The sequence below is a fragment of the Amphibalanus amphitrite genome, unplaced genomic scaffold (genome assembly GCF_019059575.1).
Source record: "Amphibalanus amphitrite isolate SeventyFive unplaced genomic scaffold, NRLGWU_Aamphi_draft 000058F_arrow, whole genome shotgun sequence".
Lineage (NCBI taxonomy): Eukaryota > Metazoa > Arthropoda > Thecostraca > Balanomorpha > Balanidae > Amphibalanus > Amphibalanus amphitrite.
The window spans coordinates 1,160,492-1,181,950 of record NW_024881554.1 but is presented as its reverse complement, the minus strand read 5'-3'; the positions used below and the strand labels follow the sequence as shown (position 1 = coordinate 1,181,950).

At 46.1% G+C, this 21,459-nt stretch overlaps 1 protein-coding gene across 2 annotated transcripts; it reads left to right on the top strand.

The window, feature by feature from the left end:
• The first annotated feature begins 12,645 nt into the window (after positions 1-12,645).
• LOC122378380 (phospholipid scramblase 2-like) lies at positions 12,646-20,579 on the top strand. Of its 2 annotated transcripts, none has more exons than XM_043359384.1 (2): positions 12,646-12,920; positions 18,629-20,579. In XM_043359384.1, the coding sequence occupies exon 2, from the start codon at positions 18,645-18,647 to the stop codon at positions 19,563-19,565; it is 921 nt and encodes a 306-aa protein (XP_043215319.1). In that variant the 5' UTR covers positions 12,646-12,920; positions 18,629-18,644; the 3' UTR covers positions 19,566-20,579. The 2 variants fall into 2 exon arrangements, with proteins under 2 accessions (XP_043215319.1, XP_043215320.1); XM_043359385.1 differs by having other exon boundaries at positions 12,907-12,992.
• The last annotated feature ends 880 nt before the right edge of the window (positions 20,580-21,459 follow it).

Sequence of the window (21,459 nt, the reverse complement as noted above, 5' to 3'; positions counted from 1 at the left end):
ATAAATAGTCAGATTACCGCCAAAGCGAATGAGATACGGCTTTTGTGACCCGGCATTAGAAGCAGAAGGCTCTGGGGATCATTCCCATGCATAATTTTTTCAATTCGTACGAAATGAACGCAAACCAGCGGCGTTTGAACTTGCGAGTGTCTGACCGTCATTTTACGACCTAGAAAATGTCACGACTTCTGACGATTATACACGAGGCCGATTTTGACAAAAACATGAAAACCATGTGATTTCAGATGCCCCAAACATTTGTCTACTCGGCCATATCGCAATTAACTCGATTTGGTAAACTTGACTTTTGGGTATTTATGGCCACTCGTGAACCCCATTTGCATCACTGTGCAAGGGGGGGGGGGTACGACCTAGAGTTGCAAAGTTTCCCTACCGCATTACCGGCATGCCGGTAATTTTTCACTACCGCAGGTTTTTTTGTGGTATCTGGCATGTCTTGCCGGTAGCATGCCGGTATTTTTGGTTTTGCACCAAAAAAAAATATTATAGTTCGTTTTTTTTTTCAAAAGGACTCTGGCTCCAAGTATGTTTTTCGAAAAAGCACGCGTTTTAGCGAGCAAAACGAGCAAAAACTGAACTTGAGAAACTCGAACGTCGCCTTATTTTAACATGTGAATTATTCCCGATAATTTCCATCCGTGCGTTTTGGAACCAGATTTGAGAACAGTGGTGACGTCATGCTGTCGAAATTGTTTTGCAATGTAGCGTATAACTATTATGGACGAAACCGCTTACTCGATTATAATTTATAACCTCGGCAACAGTGAAAAACGAAGTTTCCCCCAAATTCGTCGAAACTTTGTCCCATCGTACGGGCATTGAGTGCCTGCTGCCACCAGTGATGTCATCATAGTATGCTAATTTTTCAAGACACAATTTTCAGGTACTTACCGTGCACAATTTGAAATCGAATATTTTTTCGGTAAGAAATTCTTGGCCAGACGCTGAAGCTGCCAAAACTCACGTGAGAGCTTCGATAAGGAACTTGGAGCCAGCGTCCTTTTGAAAAAAAAAAAACGAACTATAGCATATGATTCAAACTTTGGACACTAAGAGGAAAATGTGGCATCTCTTGTAGGGGTAAACTGGAATCCATAGAGATCTTATATACATAGAGATGACACGCCTATGTTAAAGCACTTGATTTCGTGGCGATTCAGTGGGTCTTTTTAAGCAAGGTTTTCTGGGGTGCCATGGTCCGTGACTTGCATTTTGTAAGGATTCGGTCAAGGAGATTGTGTTCACATCCGTTTATTTTTAAGTACAGTTTTTCTTTTTTGTCTAGCTGTGACGCTTTCGAGCGTTATTATTGAAATGATATTAGACATGTTTTAACCTTATGCTCGTATCAGGTACTGCATGTATCATTAACCCTCGCCGTCCGACGGGGGGGGGGGGGGTGGGTGCCGCCTCCCTATAGGGTTTTTTCACGATAGCTCCGAACACGCAGGCGATAGAGAGCTGAAACTTGGCATAGCTGACCTTTGATCCAAGTCGCATCTTGTGACACCAACCGCATTTTCAGGTCAGGTCAGGTCACTGACCTGTGACGTCATATGTGAACCTCTGCACAGTCCTCAGATGTCGCAACTTCGCAACGCCGTCAGTGCCAGAGGAACTTTCACAGGGAGATGAAACTTACAGGATGTAGTATCATCCAGAGGTCTCACAACTTGTACATATATCTCGGATTTTCCCTAAAAATCACATGAGGTCAGGTCGGCCACGTGACCTCACCATTAGGTATAAGTCAATGGGAAAATGAAAACTGCTATGTTAGCGCCGAGAACTATCTCAAACTGTCTCCAGCACATGGAATCGTGATTTCTTTCACGCCTTGCAAGGTCCGATGCTTCACTTTTGCATTGTTGACATTGCGTGGCGTCATTTATGGTCACTTGGGTCATTGTTAAAGAAAGCGCGGTTTTGAGGCTCATGATTACATATATAACTGCAATGAAAACCGTAAGACGGTTTGACAAAAGTCAGTTTGTCAGTTTGCCCAGCATGTCTTATTTTCTTGGCCCTATTTTTAATATAATTATTAGCACGAGGCTTACGGTTTTCATTGCAGTTATATACTTGGGTCATTATAGTTTTTCATCAATAACTCCCCATCAAATTGCGTTAGCGAGTCGGGAAATCCACCAATAAACTCAGGAAGACCTGCCGATTCGAGTAATATGTAACATGACCTCTGTCAACCAGCTTCGTGATCTGGGGGAGCTGACCTGCCCTTGACCCGAGGTCAACACCTCAAGTTGACCTCACCCGAACAAAAAGTATACCATTCGACGCGCCTGAGCGAGGCGAACACGATGATGCCAAAATCGCGGCTCTCCGACCGTTTTTTTGCGAAGTTATGAAAACTGAACCCTGGCCCTTGGTCACTTGACCTGACCTCAAGAGACCTTAAAATCGGGTACCAGTACCTGCGTCTTGTAACGGCGCTCACGCTTGTTTTTTCCGCGACGCTCTAGCTTCATCAGGGGGGGGGGGGGCGAAACGGCGAGGGAAATCGTACCAACCCCCCCCCCCCCCCGGCCGGCGCGTATGTAGAAAACCAATAGGTCCGGCGAATTAAATGGGAACATGCAACATATGTATATTTGAGCTTGCACCGTGCTCAGAAAGGTTCATAACAGCCGTTTTCACGACGGTTGACCGAAAGCGCCAAACTTGACCAAATCTCAAGGAACCTACCCTGAAAATTCCATGAGCCTGACCCAAATGACCTTAGACCTGTAACCTTTTTTTGGGGGACCATGTCAGGGGGGCCATAAAACATGCATCGCACAACCCTAGTTAAGAGTAAAGTTGGTTCATGTGCTGACCCTTGGTGACCTGACCTGTGACCTGACATGGTATTATCAGTGACCTCTAATAGCAACATATATACTAGGCAACGTACGCCCTATTTTTGACGTACGTGAAACATTTTATCTTTGACCTGACCTGTGACGTCATCGGTGACCCCGAGGTCAATGAAATTGGAGTTCCATCGACAAATTTGACAGGGCTATCGAACATCGTTTGAATGTCACGGATCCGTCCAGTAGTTTCGGAGATACGGGAGGGGGGCAAAAAAATGTCCCCCCCCCCCACCGCGCGGAAGGTGGCCGGGAGGTCCACCGCCTGCCGGGTTGATGAGAGCCTGAATGAGAGAGAATGCTTTTAGGCGAGCTTTTAAGGAATTCAATAAAAACACAAAATGAAATCATGCTACAAATTTCATTGCTTACCTCAGGAATGAAATCAGCCAGGAAAGATCAGCAACATTTTTAACCAGTAAAACGCCTTTTGGGGCGACCAACGGAGCGAGCAAGAGGGTGGGCCTTGGACAAGCGAATTTGCAAGGGACACCTCCAACTAACTTGTGCACTGCACCCTACTAACCGGTCCCTAGCGATGTGCCAAATTTGAGCGCAATCGGCCTAGCTGTTCTCGAGATCTGGAAGCTGCACGTGCACACGTGCAAAATGGGTCACAACTGACTTTTGCACGGCACCCTACTAACTGGTCCCTAACCATGTACCAAATTTCAGCACAATCGGTTCAGCCGTTCTCGAGATCTGGAATCGACCCCTGCACGTGCGCACGTGCAGCAGCACCCCAACTGTGGCACATGGATATGCATTGCCTAGTGGGTGCCTACCTACATACCAACTTTCAGCGCAATCGGCCAAGTAGTTACCAAGATATTGCAACAATTGCAAAACTGACACCTCTTCGTTTTGCACGTGGCACGTGCATAAGCGGTCACCCACATGCATCGAGAATAGTCCAATACTTGGTAGAAGGAATGAAGCTACCCTAGAAAAATCATCGAATGTAAATCGGTCAAGTGGTTGCTGAGATATAAGCCTCGCAAAAGCGTAACCACGGCCGGCCGGCCGCTCATACTCAGAAATTTTCGTTAATCTACGAAAGACTACGCTTCCTTCGCTCGCTACGTAATAATTTCTTCAGACTAACAATGCCTCAGCCATATTGGCACGCTACTGGCTGAAAATAAGTTGCTTAAAAAGACCCACTGAATCGCCACGGTTTTAAGTGCATGTCATCTCTATGTATATAAGATCTCTATGCTGGAATCAACAATGCAGGTTTTTTAGTATGCCGGTAATTTGGTGGTGTTTTTGCTTTGGGCGTGGTAGCATGCCGGTATCCCCAAAAAAATGTGTGGGGCCGGTAGCCCCACAAAAGGTGCCGGTAGCAGCCTTTGGGGGAAACTTTGCAACTCTAGTACGACCCTCCCCTCGCGTTTGACCCCTGATCGAGCTAGAGCTTCGCGGAAAAAACGAGCATGTTGCCCGTCACGAGACAAAGCCAATGATACCCAATTTTAAGGTCCTAGGTCATCGGTTGACCTTTCAGGTCAGGTCAATGACCCAATAGTTGGGAAAATCGGGACCTGTCAAAAAGTCGTAAAATGTGGCTGCTATGGGGTTTTTAGGGGTGCTGACCACGAATATCGTGTTAATTTTGATCACAGATGATGTCTTGAAGCATTTTGACCTGGTCGGGTTAGGTCAGGTCAGGTCAGGTCAGGTTTGTTAGCAATACATGATGATGATGATGATGATGATGATGATGATGATGATGGCAACCAGTAGGGGTCGTGACGGGTATTCGCAGTACGTGTCAACCACCTCTGACAGCTTCGTAACATGTTACGAAGGCACCAAAACTACTTCGTAAATGTTCATATGGCTGCTAAATTCGAATTCAGCTCCAAAAACTACTAGAAACATGTAAAACTCGAAAAGTGAACCGAGGTCACCAAAGGTCAATGACCTGACCCGCCCTTCAGGTGACCTTGAAATCCACCCAAATGCATGAGAGCAGCATCAAATCACATGTTTGAACGTTTGAAACCACGAAACCATTGCAAGCGCGCGGCTAATGCGAGCCGACATACGCCGAATCGCGATTCCGGCCAAACATGGTCTCAGAAAGAAGGTCACATGTCAAAGCTGACGTCCTTTCCGGCCAAACTATAGGAGCTAGAAAGTTAAAGGTTATAATGTGAGTACCAGTATAACGCCTTTTGGGGCGACTAACGGAGCGAGCGAGAGGGTGGGCCTTGCACGTGCGAAATTGCGAGGGGGTACCTCCAACTGACTTGTGCACGGCACCCTACTAACTGGTCTCTAGCGATGTGCCAAATTTGGGCACAATCGGCCCAGCCGTTCTCGAGATCTGGAAGCGGCACCCTGCACGTGCGCACGTGCAAAATGGGTCCCAACTGACTTGTGCACGGCACCCTACTAACCGGTCCCTAACCGTGTACCAAATTTGAGCGCAATCGGTCCAGCCGTTCTCGAGATCTGGAAACGACCCCTGCACGTGCGCACGTGCAGCAGCACCCCAACTCTGGCACATGTATATGCAGTGCCTAGTGGGTGCCTACCTACATGCCAACTTTCAGCGCAATCGGCCAAGTAGTTACCGAGATATTGCAACAATTACAAAAGTGACACCTCTTCGTTTTGCACGTGGCACGTGCATAAGGGGTCACCCACATGCATCGGGAATAGTCCAATACTTGGTAGAAGGAATGAAGCTACCCTACAAAAATTACCGCGTGTAAATCGGTCAAGTGGTTGCTGAGATATAAGCCTCGCAAAAGCGTGACCACGGCCGGCCGGCCGGCCGCTCATACTCAGAAATTTCCGTTAATCTAAGGAAAGACTACGCTCGCTTCGCTCGCTCCGTAATCAGAATGAACGATAGTATTTCGACAATACCTGGAAAGCAATGTCGCGTGCACATGAACTATTATTCAAATGCTAGATTGTGCAAAAATAAGTGTGAATTAATGACCATTCGAACGCGATGTAATCGACTCTGTAGGGGAAGTTGGGGCAATGCCGGAGTTGGGGCAAAGCCGAAATTCGAGATATTTCGAAAACCGTAAGATATGGATGCCACCTGTCAGTGATGCTCTGAAGCTTAAGTGACTGCAATTATCGCATGTTTGTTACGAGTCGTCATTCGGAATACTTCGGCTGTGAGGGCGCCAAGAGCGTTTTCAAGGTACGCGTTCCTTGTACTACATGCGCCTTTGAAGCTGCATTTCTTACTCATTATGCTACCGTTTGTCTGGCCAATTCGGTCAAGTAATCTTCAGCATGTCTTTGCATAAGTGTGCTGCCTATTTGAAATTTATACGGCACGTTGAAAAGTTATGGGCCTGCAAATGAAAGTATGGCTGGCTGGGGTAATGCCGAAAACGTGCAATTACGCACGTTAAAGCACGCTACGTGGGGTTTACTGCTGTAGAATAGCAACGCGAATTTTTAGTCACACAAATTACACTTTCAACCGACACAACGGCCTGTTACCTATAAGGAATTATTTACCTGGCATTTTCTTATTATATCACACAATTATAACTTCCAGTGTGCACCAAGCGTCCTCAAGCTCTTAAAACGCGTGTCAGCTTTGATAAATTATGGATAAAGTTTGAGATAAAGTGGCAAAACATCAATGTCGGCATTCCCCGTAGATCATTTCTCCCATTTTCGGCTTTCCCCGCAGTCCGGGGCAACGCCGAAAAAGTCACTTCTTTGATATTTTTAGTTTGTGCGCTTAACGGTATGCGAATTCATCAAATGCGCCTAGTATGCTTGAAAGGCAAAAGACAGGCCTCTCGAATGACGCCAATAAGAATAGCTTATGTTGTCTACCTTGCGTGCTACGGGCGTCAGAAAAAAAGTATTCGGCGTTCCCCCAACTTCCCCTATATGTAACGATTGTACGCTTGCTCATTTTATTCTGAAGATGAAACATGAGTGTTTTGAAACGTTAATAGATCATGAGCATTGGTGAACTTTTATTTAAACTACCGGTCCGAAACATCAACGAAAAACATTCCGACAAATCGAAGCCACCACACGGAAACTGGTGAAAGCTGAAAATGCCCTGGTCTTTAATGAGACTGCAATAAAGAAAAACCTTCTGCCAAACTATACGAATATATATATATATATATATATATATATATATATATATATATATATATATATATATATATATATATATATATATATATACATAATATATTATATATTTATGTAAGGGTGCGTACATAGTAATGCAAAATTCAAAGACAACTCACAACTGTTACAAACGGGTCCCACATGTGTAAACGGGTCATCGCAGCTATTTGTCTCCACAAATGTCACGTACCCGTCAAATGATATAATTTAATATCGTATTCACGACCTCCATTTGATTCATGCCATCCATATGTGTCCAATAAATTTATTTTGTCAGTCCTCCTTGAACAGCACCGCAAAGATATTATATGTAGGTATGCAGGAGACATCCCACGCGCAAAACATTCGACGATGGCGGCTTTGACATAACGAACAAAGAGCAAAAAAGTTTAGTTTGTGATAGTGGGACATACCTATTTGATGGCTCAGGACTCATGTACATGGACATTCCAATATAATTTAAAGTTTCCTTTTAGAGGTGTTACACCACATTAGGGGAAGCCGGGGGAAGCCCGGGCGCGGGGGAAGCCCGGCCACCCCGTTTCCGGCTAAATTATTCACAATAAGATGCTCAACTGTTTGTCCTTTCAGCGTGGCAGCTAAGGTAACGCCAGCAAAAAAGTTAAGGCTGACAAAAATTGCATATTGTTAAAGTTATAGCGCAAAAATGATATTTTAAGGGTTTTTAGCTAAAAAGTGAGATATCTTGCACTGTTAATGTTATACCATACAGTACTAATATTTATACGAATGTTATGTAAGGACCGTTTAAGTGTTTGTAGTGAGGGGTGACGAGGCAGGCTAGCTTAAGTATGACATTTTTTTCGAATATCGATGTTCTAAAATAAAAATTAGCACATTGGGGTAACCCCGGGCGAGTGGCCAAGCTTACCCCCAACCGAGAGCAATGCCACTAAACCACTGTTTTCCATGAGATAATAGGTACTGAGCAGGTTTGGTTTACACCTAGATCAAAGATGAATTTCGACAATAAACATGTTATCATAGACAAAGCCAGTCATGTCACTTAAGGTCAACTAGGGTCAAACTACGTTTTTGCAGATAACGCGACAGACAATGACGCTAGAGCTTCAAAAATGGTGTCGTTGTGTTCTTCTTCATCAGCCGAGTCGAATGATATGCAATATGATGCATTAAGGTAAAAAGAAAAATAAATTTTAAGGAATTTTGAAATACACATTTTTTGTCAATTTTGCATCAGGATTTTCATCGACCTGCACTGTATATGCAGTAGACGCTAGCTAAAATACCAGTAGTAACATAAACTCTAAGATGTCCAGAGCTAATCAGTACCTTAATATTTCACTTTCCGTTAATACCTATTTGGAAAACACATAATGGTTTCATCAACTCGTTGTAAAGCGCTGGGGAGGTGGCCGGCGTTACCCCTATGCCGGGCTTACCCCAGAAAAATCAACACTTTTTTAAAAATCGATTTTCTCAACCTTATACTTATTCCACGAAACCGAATTTTTTGGAAAACACGGCCAATGAACTTAGCTAGCTAGCAGGATATCAACATTTTATACAGCACGTATGGTATGTAATAAAAATGAAAAAGAGCTTACTATGCCGGGCTTCCCCCGGCTTCCCCTAAATATAGATTAGGTAGTAAAATAACAGTTGCCAGACCCGCGATCGGGTACTCGTACCTGACCTTCTTTATTTCACGTTAGGCCAGTACCTCATGCCTATAGGTTAGTCTGTTTTTCTATGCAACAAATGCACCAGCCTAATTATTACAGACTTCCACGATTCCAAGCCAGCTATAGTTCGTTTTTTTTTTAAGTTCGACCCTCACTGTAATCGTCTCTTTGAACACAGCACTAGAATTGTTAGCTGAATAAACTGACTGGCACAATGGGCGCACACTGATTTCACAGACGATTAATTTTATTCAAAATTGTTTCTTCCTGGCTCTTATTTCCCATACTCCTAGCTTGTATTTGCCTATATATACAACCCCACAGGGAAAGACGACTTGTCAGAAATTAGGATAATTGAACTAATCAATAAATCGCACGACGTTTAACAGACTAGGGATATCATCGGTGTTAAAACTTACTTGGAAAATATTATTAATATCTCCAGTACAATGTGCGCTAGGCAGTTTTCTAAGTAATTCAGCTAGCAATGCTCGTGCTTTGTTCAAAAAGATGTTTATTGTTTACAGTGAGGGTCGAACTTAGAAAAAAAAAAAACAGACTATACCAGTGGCGTAGCTCCCATTAGCTCAGTTAGCGTATACTGCGTAGCTCTATCTCATGGTAGCAGCGGCTCATTTACTTACGTATTTCATTTGTGCCCACCTACAACTGTGCCAGTGACACACATAGCGATGGTATACATAATAGCCTATTATTTTATGCCGTATTCTATGTTGTCTATGTAGTCTACGTAGTCCATGTAGGTGTTTGCTCTATTTGTCCCCTTTGTATATGACTGTTGGTTTAAGGAAGCAGTCTGACAGACTCGTAATTCTTTCCCGTTTTGACCCGTCTGATTCAAACCGAGGACTTTGTATTTGACTGACGGACATGCTGCCAAGTAAGCTGTATGATAAATGTCTGTTTCGTGTTCATCAACTCGTAATACTTCCGGCACTGGAAACCACATGGAAACCTTATTCCAATTGTGTGACTGTGTTGAGACAATGACTGGTGCGCTGTGTTCCTGGCCGATAGGTTGTGTGCCAAGTTCTTCTTGAAAACATCAGTCAGCATGCTCGCCTGATGGGCCGACCGACCCTGTCAATCAGATCTGCAGCTCTGAGCCCTATAGTGCTTCATATATCCTCTTTCATACCGCGCTGTAGCACGTGGCATGCCCAATGTTGGCCCGAGTGGGCATACGAGGGGAGAAACGCATGAAGGTGGGCGGCGACGTGCGTCAAACAAAAGCACTCACAAACTTCACGATAAGCCCAATATCGGCTAAGTGGCGCGCCTTGTCTCGAGGAAATCCACATTTGGAGCACAGTGTGGGCGGAAGTGGGTGTCACGACAGTGACGGAGCAGTGACGACGACAGAACAGCGGGAGGGATCCTAGCGGGGAGTAACGACCAGCACACGGTGCCAGCGTGGCACCCGAGCCGGGACGGCGACCAGTGACCGCTCCAGACCTTGCAAATGACCACTGTGACTGACCAGTGACCAGTGACCAGTGACCAGTGATCACAGCAGCTGGTAGCACGGAGCCGGGGTCGCAGGGGCCATCAACTGTGTTTGCGCACACCGTAAGTATTGATAGGTTCGTGTAGTCCAGAATTGGAGGATCAAAAGCATGCGATAGCATGCTTTTGCATCCGGAAATTCCCATTGGTGGGTCGCTGAAGAAAAGTTCGGCCAAGCCTGTTTGTCAGTATGTGAGTCTGTGAGTGAGTATGTGAGTGAGTATGTGAGTGAGTTTGTCCAAGCCTTTTTGGACCTGGAGTCAAAATGGGTGGACCGATCGGGACGAAAGTGGGACCGTTCGACTCGTCTCCGGCGAGGTAAACTTTTGGTACTGGCCTCGGTTCGCTCAGTGCTTCGTGGCACATGCTATTCCGCTTCAAAGTTTCGGTGACACGAAATTTTTTGTCAAGGCTACAGGTCAACCCGAGGTCACGGACAAAGCCACACTGGCGAGACACATCGGTAACACCTTGAACCAGTTTCCAGGGGGGTCACCGTCTGCGAGGGGTGCAGGCTGCACGTGCTGGGGGCGGAAAACCGTTTTGACGTGAGGTCCTCTGGCTCAAAGAAATTTTGAGCTATCAACCTCAAAATCGGTTCAATGGTAGTCTCAGGCAAGGCCTCCAAAATAGTGCACATTTGGTTGAGCTAAACTCTGTGGTGCATGAGCTAGGTACGTGCAAGCCGATTGCACCCCTTCGTGCGTTGCCACGCCTGTGCAGGGTAAACGGCCGCTCTAACTGGTTCAAAACTTGCAGGTCATAAGAAGAATACATTGAGTCGTAACATTCCGGCGAGATAATATCCCAGGGGTGCAAGCTGCGCGTGCGGGGGGCGGATAACGGTTTTGACTAGGGATCCTCTGATCCCGGGAAACGTCGATCTAGCGACACAAAAGTCGGTACACTGATAGAACTAGACACACGCTACATGATGTTATGAAAATGACTGCACTGGGGTGCCTGGGACATGAACTATGCACGTGCAGTTAATTCATACCATACTGTAGGAAGATATCCGCACCAATCTCACGTGCTTCGAAGCATTTTTGGGATGTTTCGTTTGGTTTCAGGTTCAGTCCAAGCTCAGTCCAAGCTCAGTCTGGGTTTCGGTGGTTTGGCCCGGTGTGTGCCCTCAGTACCGTTCCTCCAATTCTGGCCCAAGGCAACGCAAGAGCGCTGCCGGCATCTAGTTATAGGTGACCCTTGATCGATGATTAAAAATTTTTTGATGTAGGTACTAAATATGCTGCATTATATGATTTGTTGGTATAATTTTGTTGTAGTTAAGGTAGTTTTACAGCATTCTTCGTCGTTCGAATTTTTAGACACAATCAATAGGTATATTTTATTAGGTAGGTAGCCACTAGCCAGGAGTGAATTTTGTTTGAACTGCAGGTTTTGGATCACATCAAGTTCATTTAGATAGGTACAAAGTGCAATATATGAGCAGGCGTTCAATGTCAAGAACAACGATGAAGCACATATTCGTCCATGCCACAATTGCCACATCAACAAATCATTCATTTTCCTTATAAATTTAGTTTAATGAATTAGGTATAATATAATGACGCAACCTATGAGAAATAATACCGATCGATAAAATAAGGCAGGTTGAGAAAGTAAACGCATCAAAGACCTTCAGTATTCAGTAAATCGTTATTCGTTACTCAAGAATCGTTATAAAATCGTTCATCGTAAATCGTTACAATATATTCGTTACCAACGATTTATTACTAACGACTAACGATTCGTTACTAACGATTTACAATTAACGATTTAATCACAATTCTAAAGCAAGGATTCACAAAACGTCTTTGCTTCATTTACCTTCTCGTTAACAATTGTATAAAGATTCTATAGCATAGCAACGATTTACGAAAGGTGATCGACTTTGTAATATGCAAGCTGGCCGAGGTTAGTGTAGTAACCGATCGAACAAATGGAAGATTATTCAGTAGCGGCGGAACACCTTCAATTAAGGGGGGGGGGGGGGGGGCACTGCCACTTTTGGTCCCATTCTTTCCATGCAACGCCCATATAGAGCATATGTTAAAATGCCAAAATCAAAGGGGGCACGGTGCCCCGGTGCCCTCCCCGTTCCGCCGCCTATGAGATTATTATTTATTCATCTTCACATTTTTGTACCGAATTTCTTAGTGTACGGCGTACCTTACGCCAGCGTATTGCATTTATTTAACAAAAAATGTTGATAAATCACACTTATGAGTCATGACCTCACGCATCATTCAAGGAATGTTTTCTTCATTCTTGTTATCATCCCCGTGAATGCATAGGCTGCGAGCCGATCACGACTGACGTAGACTAAGACGCCTGAGGTCACGTAGTGTAACAAGCGCGTCAGCAGACTCGCTTTACGTCACTAACTGAGCGTGTGCGTGATTAGGTATTAAATGCGACAGATCAGATCAGTTGTGACGCTGGGCACGACTCTGACTCACAGTCCCATGCATGACCTTCCCCACTCGCCCTGGCCTGCCCCGCTTTCCCTCGGCGCGTCGTACTGACGCGTCGGTCAGGCGCTGCTGCCACGCCGCGTTGGCGGCGGCGTTCACTCGGCTGGACGCGCATGCGCACTGGACTGTTCCGACGCAGTAGTGTTGGGGCGGTGGACCCGGTCGCTGCGTGATTGGTGGACTTTGAAGTGTTCAGCGAGTTTCTGGCCGCGGGTCTCTTGCAGGTACGTGCGTGTGCAGTGTGGTGTTTGCACAGTGTAAACGGAGATATCAGAGGTGATCCGCGCCATATTTCGGTGGGTGGTTATCAATCGATCAGCGGCAAGCAAAATGGCCGGGCGTTGAAAGTTGAAGGGGACGCGGCGTGCCAGTTTCAGTTTGGCGTCGGCCCAACGTCTGCAGAGCGCATAGTAGGAGTGTCTGCTCGGTGTTGACGTCACGTGCACTTGTGCGACGCACGTACGGCTTGCAATAAAGCCTGTCCCTGCGATATGACGTCACTGATGCGGCCGCCCGCCCACTTTGATCGGTGACGTCACCAGACGGGCCTGACGCCAGAACGGAGGCATACCCTACTCCCTAGGGCTGTTCGGGGCCCTGTTTCACCGGTGATAGCAGCAAGCTGCTATCACGTTTCGCGAGCTGACGTCATGTCGTGACGCCATACTGTTGTCGTAATGGGTAGTTCCGGCGCACGATTGCCGCGACCTTGGCGGCGGCATTAAGTGACGTATGAGCCTAAAAGTAAGAGTTTACGCAGTCATGATAGTATATATATTTTTGATATATATTTTTTCAATATGATGTATTTAAAAGAAGTTGGGTTTAGGAAAAATTTTGACATTAACTTCGAACATTTAGCTGATGACGTAAAACAATATTGCGGCAATCGTGCGCCAGAATTGCCCATTACGTCAGCAGTATGACGTCATCACATTACGTCAGCTCGCGCAATTTGATAGTAGCTTGCTGCTATCACCGGTGAAACAGGGCCCGGGTCCCTGCAGCATAGATCTGTGCTGCGTGCGTCATACTTGGGTGACGTCAACCGCCTGGCTCCGCCCACTCTCCGCCGGCACGCCGCGGACGAGCGTCGCTGCAGCCTATTTCAAACGCGGCGAACCGTTGCGCGGGTGGACTGGTGATTGTCGCTCAAATAAAGGTTAAATTGCGTTCAAATGTGGTTATTAGCAATGTGCCACCGAAAAGAGTGATAATGATACCCAAAAAACAGCAAACAAACCGCTTACAATAAGAAATATCGGACGGTAAACTTTAATCCGCGCCACTTTCGCCTCCTGCAGCACCGAATTTCGTGCTGCAGGAAAACGAAGCATGCTTCAGTAGGTGACGTCACACAGGCGGTGACGCAGTGGTGTGGGCGGGACTAACGGGCGACGAAGTCCTCACTGCGCATGCGTGCTGCAGCATATTTCATTTTGGCTGCGCAACCGAACAGCCCTCCTGACGTCCTACTCCCGCGAGGGCCGAGGCACCTGGCACTACACTTAAGCCGCGTAGATATAAAAACACATAACAAGCCTCTTTTAGCCGGAATTGGCGGTTTAACCCTTGCCCTGCCCCTTGGGGGGGGGGGGGGGGCGGGGGGCAATATGCCCCTCCGCTGTGGTTTTTTTTCTGAATAGGAAGAAATCGACGGTACTGCGCGCCGCCAAATTTTCGGTACCTTCCCGGGCATCAATTTGACACCTTCTCACAAAATTTCAAGTCTTAGGTCACCTTAGGTCAGGAGTTATTGAGGTCAAACTGAGGTCATGTTCGAGCAACATTGAGCAAAAAACATGAAATCTTGAAACGCTCACAAAAGCTACAGTTAACCCGCGGCCCGCTGGGGGGGGGGGGGCAGAATCTGCCCCCTCCCGTTTTTCGCCAATAACTTCTAAACGCTTAACCTTCCAGGCGGTGGGGGGGGGCATTTTTTTGCCCCCTTTAGTTTTTTCGATATATCTCGAGAACCGCTGCGCCGATCGTCACCAAACTTTCAGTACCCTCCCGGGAGCAGCTAGCGCACATGGTGACCAAAACTTTTTCCAAAGGCTATGATAGGTTGGCCGCTAATGACGTCAGAGTGACGTCATTTTTGCCATTTTCGACCCAAAAAAAGGTTTCGCGGGAAGAGCTGTCAGGCCTACAGCTTTAGAGATACAGAAAAATGTTTCAGACATAAAAGGTGTGGAATTCAAAGGGCTACAAAACTGCTATTTCGGTTTTTCGAATTTTTTGGATTTTGACCCCCAAAAATCAAAAAATAGATTTTTTGAATATAATAGCCAAAAAATCCAAAAAGTTTTTTGAATTTCGAAAAAACCGGAATATATGTGATAGCCCCTACCGCCTTCTATCTACATACCAACTTTGAGATCGATACCTCTTTTTTTGGCCAAGTTATAGCGAAAAAACTGTTCAAAATTGATGACGTCAAATTTTCAAACTCAATTTTTAGCAATTCTAGACTTCGTAGCGCAAAACAAAGACCACCATTAGACTCCCCGTGACGAGCTGCATCGAATCGATACCCATTTTATGCAAAAATATCAACTTTGAAATTTGACCTTTTCTTGACCTGACCTTGACCTGACCTCCACCAGAAAGTGACCTTAACCGTACCTGATGGTCTTATAACCAACACCATTGAGTTGGAAATGAAAAACTGGCCATAAAACATGCATCGCATAACCTTAGTAAAGTTGGGCTCATGTGGTGACCTTGGTGACCTTTGGTGACCTGACCTGTGACCTGACCTGGTATGACCAGTGACCTCTAATAGCAACATATGTACTAGACAACTGACGCCTTATCGCTGATTTTCGACAAAATGCGTTTTACTCGGTGTTATAGCGCTTTCCCTGGAAACCCCGTGAACGGTGAAACATTTTATCTTTGACCTGACCTGTGACGTCATCGGTGACCCCGAGGTCAATGAAATTTGGTTTCCCTCGACAAATTTGACAGGGCTATCGAACGCCGTTTGATTTTTCCGGATCCGTCCAGTAGTTTCGGAGATACGGGGGGGGGCAAAAAAGTGCCCCCCCCCCCACCGCGCGGAAGGTGGCTGGTAGGCCCACCGCCTGCCGGGTTAAGATCCGCCTTGTTGATAGCTTTCGATTGCCGTTTTCCCCGTCTTTCTACGACCATCGGTTCGGAAGTTAGACGGGGGGGGGGCAGAATCTCAAAAGAAGGCGCTACCAAACTGCTATCTCGGATTTTCAAAATTTCGTGATTTAACCCCCCCAAAAAAATAAAAAATAAATGTTTTTTTTTTATAAAAATGCAAAACAAAATCCCATTTTTTTCGAATTTAAAAAAAAAAATGGAATACATGTGATAGTCCCTTCGCCCTTCTATCACATTGGGCTAGCAAGTCGGGAAAGCCACTGATGGACACAGGAAGACCTACCGAATCGAATGGTATGCAATAAGTACGACATCATTCGTCAAACATCGAGGCCTGAGTGGCTCTGAGCTGACCTAGACCTGAGGTCAACACCTTTAATAGACTGCACCGAAGCAAAAAGCATATCATTCGACACACCTGAGCATGACGAATATGATGGTGCCAAACTCGCGGCTCTGCGTCCATTTCGGTGAAGTTATTTCCCAAAAACCGTACCCGTACCTTAGGGCACTTGACCGGTCCTCAGAGGTCAGTGGTTGACCGGAGACCTGATAAGGAGTATCAACCAGTCACTGCGACGCTAAACGGCGCACACGTTCGCTTTTCCCGCGAGGCTGTAGCTCAATAAGGGACGAAACGGCAAAGGGGTCCTACCTACTCCACGCGCTCGGTATATAGAAAAACGATAGGTCTGGTGAGACTTTATCCAAGCATTGCATGAATAATCGAAATGCGTTTTTTATCTGGAGACTTCTGAAAGTACACTCCCTCGCAGCGTCCAAGACCGCCTCCCTGGATCTGCCAATAGCCAAGATCATCAACTGCCAGTCATGTTAACCCGAGACCGCCTGGGGGGGGTCGGATCCGACCCCCCCCCCTCCGTTTTTCTTGAATAACTCATGAACCGCTTGCGCTATCAACTTGAAACTTCGCATACCTTCTCCCCCATCAATTTGACGTCTCCTGTGCAATTTTTAAGAAAAAAATTTCAAAAATTTCTGAGATATATCGATTTTAGTGATGTAACTACATGGCGTTTTCAGTCAAAAAATGGTAAATGTTTAAAAAATCGCCAAAAATCGAGGTTTTGAGCAAATTGCAAATTAAGGACATGAAAAGACGCAGCTCAACGAGTTCTTTAAAATGGCTATCTCGGATTTTTCATAAAATGCGTTTTTCACCCCTAAAAGTTCAAAAAACTATATTTTTTGGAAAACAGCTAATAAAATCCAAAATTTTGAGAATTTCCAAAAAAACGGAATATATGTTATAGAGCTCTATTAGAACATTAGATGTCCCAAATTTCAACTTTCTATCTTGATTTTTGACCCCCAAATTGTAAAAAATAGCTCCAACATGCATAGGGCATGGTGACGTCATAAGCATTTTAGCGAATTAGAGGCACTTCTGAACATCGCATGTGAAAACAAATGGCACCACTAGATTCCTGGGACAAAGCTCGTCTAGAAAAGTGCATTTTTATGTCAAAAATAAAAAGTTGAAAAATTGACCTTTTTTCTCAGCCCTCGTTTAGTATAAACGATTTTTTATGCTTTAAATGCACACTTATCACCAGCACAGTGACTTGGGGTCACATATAACCATTACCATCGGAGCCATAAAACATGTGTCGCACACCCATGTAGCAGAAAGTGAAAACCGTGACCTTTCGTGACCTGACCTGACCTTGACCCGTACTTAGTATGACCCCTATACGCACATGGTACCTTCACTAGGTCTTTGAGGTCATTTGTGGTGAGTTTCGAGCAGCAGCTATCGATTCCGCTGTCCGTAAGCCTAATCATGCAAAACCCCTGAATTTGACCTTTGACCTGACCTTGACCCGAAAGTTGACCTCAATCTTAAAATCTTAAGAGTGCTTTGGGAAGGTCTCGTAGAGACCTTTCGAACGCCGCCTCGCGGGGCTCGATACGACCATTGGTTCTCGAGATAACAGGGGGGGTCGGATCCGACCCCCCCCCCCCCCCAGGCTGATGTGGGTACGGAAATAGCCCAGGCGGTGCCGGGTTAAGGCCGTAGGAGCTATTTTATTATTCAATCCAGTCGTTTTTAACTAATCCGAGTCTAAGCACCGTTGTTTGGGAAACTTGGGTACCGGGCTCGATATCAGCGCTTACGGATGCCTACATACTGTACGTACCTGTTCTGTGACCTATGCATCAAGGTCATCTGAGGTCAATTGAGGTCAACCGTGAGCTCGATCTTTTCAAACAAAACTAAAACCCTACGACCCGTCTAGATAGAGAAGCCTGCATTCATTCGGTGTCATAAGTTTTTTCTTAGCGTTTATTTTGTCGTAAGTTATCCGCTACAAGCTAAGTTTGCTATAAATGGGCTACCGTGTGGCGTTGTCTTCCTTTCCTTTGGAAGAGCAGCCAATCGTAAATGTTTTTCCCCCGGGGGCTTTAGTTGCGATAGAGCCAGAGGTCAAATGTGAGGTTGTCAGTGTCATACCTCTTTTATGCCGTTGGAGGATGCGGAATGTCAACTGCCCGAGCCACACATGTCACAGAACATCAGGACTTGGATAGTAGGACGCGGTTATTGAGTATTGACCTTAATATCTCAGCGGGAACGGCTTTCAGGCAGTGATCAACCCAGTGTAGTCTGTCTACACGTAGGATGTGTAGATCAATGGACAGGGACGTTTTAATTGGTTTCTGAGGCTGTGGTACACCATAAAGATAAGCTTGAAGCTCACTTAAGCTCATTGCACTCGCTATTTCTTTCATGTCTACGCCATTTGGCTTACACGCCGCTCTGTATTTATTTCAGTGAGAAGTGAGGCGTCATGTCGTACAACCCGTATGGCGGACAGCAACAGGGTGGTCAGCCCGGCTACCCTCAGCCGGGGGGCTACCCGCAACCCGGGGGCTATCCGCAGCCTGGCGGCTACCCACAGCCTGGGGGCTACCCGCAGCCGGGTGGCTACCCACAGCCGGGTGGCTACCCGCAGCCTGGCGGCTACCCACAGCCGACGGTGGAGCAGCCGGGTCAGATGGGCGGCCTGATGCCCCACCCGTCAGGCCCTCCCAACTGTCCGCCAGGCCTCGAGTACCTGACCCAGATCGACCAGCTGCTGATCCACCAGAAGTTTGAGATGCTGGAGGCCTTCACCGGCTTCGAGACGGCCAATAAGTATACGGTCAAGAACAGCCTCGGTCAGAAAGTATACTTTGCCGCCGAAGATACCGACTGTTGCACGCGCAACTGCTGCGGCCCCATGCGGCCGTTTGACATGAAGATCATGGATCACAATCAGCGCGAGGTGATCCACCTGGATCGTCCGCTGCGCTGCCAGAGCTGCTGCTTCCCCTGCTGTCTGCAGGAGATGGAGGTGCTCTCGGGACACTCTCTGCTCGGCATCATCAAACAAAACTGGTCCATCTGCGCGCCGTCGTTCGACATCATGAACGAGGGCGGCAACACGGTGCTCAAGATCGAGGGTCCCATCTGCACGTGGTCGCTGTGCGGCGACGTCTCCTTCGACGTGCTCTCAGCTGACGGACGAGAGAAGGTCGGCAAAATCACCAAGCAGTGGACCGGCTTGGCCAAGGAGGCGTTCACAGACGCCGACAACTTCGGCGTCAGCTTCCCCATGGATCTGGATGTCAAGATGAAGGCTACCATGCTCGGTGCCGCTTTTCTCATCGATTTCATGTTCTTCGAAAAGGCACAAAATAAGGAGAGCGACGGCGTGGGAATGTTCTAAATACGTTGATACGGCTGCTGATGGAACTTTTACGCATATGCGGAGGAGTTTTAATTGTCGTGTCTGTGCCAATCATTGTGCAAATGCACAGGGTAATGAGCTACTTCTCGAGATATACGTAATCGTCTTAATAATTGAACGAGTTACGGGGTGAGGATGGTGGTTTTGTTTGGGAAATTTTGACGAAGGCTTATTACGTGTCGCATTGCCTTTGCCTAAATGTGCCAGTAAAGAAAGTGACTTAAGTCACGTTGTGTGTGATGTTTCGCGCTGAACGACAACTTGGGATTTTACAGGTTTGAAAAGGTACCGTCCAATCCACGGAATATGCGTGTATGCGCCCTATCTTTGTATTAATGGCTTGTCAACTCATGCGTTATCAGATATACGCTGTGGCTAAAAGAGGCTGTAAATATAGTTAGCTTTGCCTTAGATGGAGTTGGATGTTGACTTCCTTACTTCGCTAACGATCGAAGCATGTCCTAAGTTGCTGTCAGGAACGTTTAATTTTGAACCACTTCTCCATGGGTAACATTTTTGTCGTTAGTTCATATTCACGTCGTCTTAAGAAACGATGTTTGCTACACATTTTGAGGGTACGACTTAGTTTAGTTTCATGTGAAGGTGTGATTCTTGATTCTTGTGATTACTTATCTTTCGCACTTGTATGTGATCCTACCTGGTCGAAATGAATGATGGGTAATATTCCAAGGTTGATGATGCATGTAGCAATTAGTATTCAGTGTTAATGTCTGTGCAGCTGTGTTCTGAATGTGAAAAAGGTATTGGCTACATGACCCAAATGGTTAGGCTGCTGAGTGCTGAATGCTTATTCACCAAAAGTTGAGCTGTTTAACATCATTTAAATGTCCAGTGTCGCAAGCTTATTACATTGATGGAAAACAATCTCAAGGCCATGAGAGTTGTTGCTGTAGGTCTAAGCAAGATATATTTTAAGTCGAGAACCTGTGGATTATGCTAATTCTTTCCATGAAATACAAGATGAACATTGTAGTCTGTTTTATCCTCATATGCCGGTGCTAGGTCCTGTTTACGATGTTTTTTTTTTACGATATTGTGGTTTTTACGTTTTTCTGTACCTATCCGTTTTTTATCAGCGCGAAATAAGGTTCCCCGTTCGTTTTTTTTTTAATTCATCTCAAAGAACGGTGACGCGGAAGTTTAAAGGATTAAATTGGGTTCGTGTTATTTTTTCAGTTGGTGTCAAGTAGGGCCATGGAATGAAGTTATAGACCTGTCCGCTACCCCAATCGCGTCTCATGACGTATGTTCCAAAGCTGTCCCATTTCCACTGATACGATGTTATAGGCGCAATGTTGAAAATGGGCCATAGATACCTAGTCGTGTTTGGAAACGCAATGAGTACCTATCAATCTCTGATGGTTTCTAAGAGCAACATATTTCGCTATGGCTAGTAGACGAAGTCAAATTGTGATCGATCATCCCGTTTTTAACAAATTCATTTCCTCGTAAAACAATAAAATGGAACAATTCATATCAGTGTACGTACACTCCAATCAAATGGCCATGAACCGCGGACCGGAGCCAGGGTCTGGGCGGATAAGAGGCGAGCGGTTCCGTCACAGGATGTGCTCCCGCACCGATAACGCCCGAGAGACTGGCCGTATCCGTCGCCCTCCGAGGGAGAGGATGTCTGTCCGCGTGACTCGATAACAGGTCCGTGCCCGGGGACTTTGGTCGCTAGACTTCGGAGGCAGAACAAAAAATCATGACCTACGCCAAGTCACACCGGGGGGCTGCAAAGGCGAACATGCTTACAGTATCACCCATGGCCATTGGCCATTTTAGCAATTGACCCTCGTGATGTGCACGAGGGTCGGCAGCCCACTTTTCAGGGTGGCGCCCTCTCATT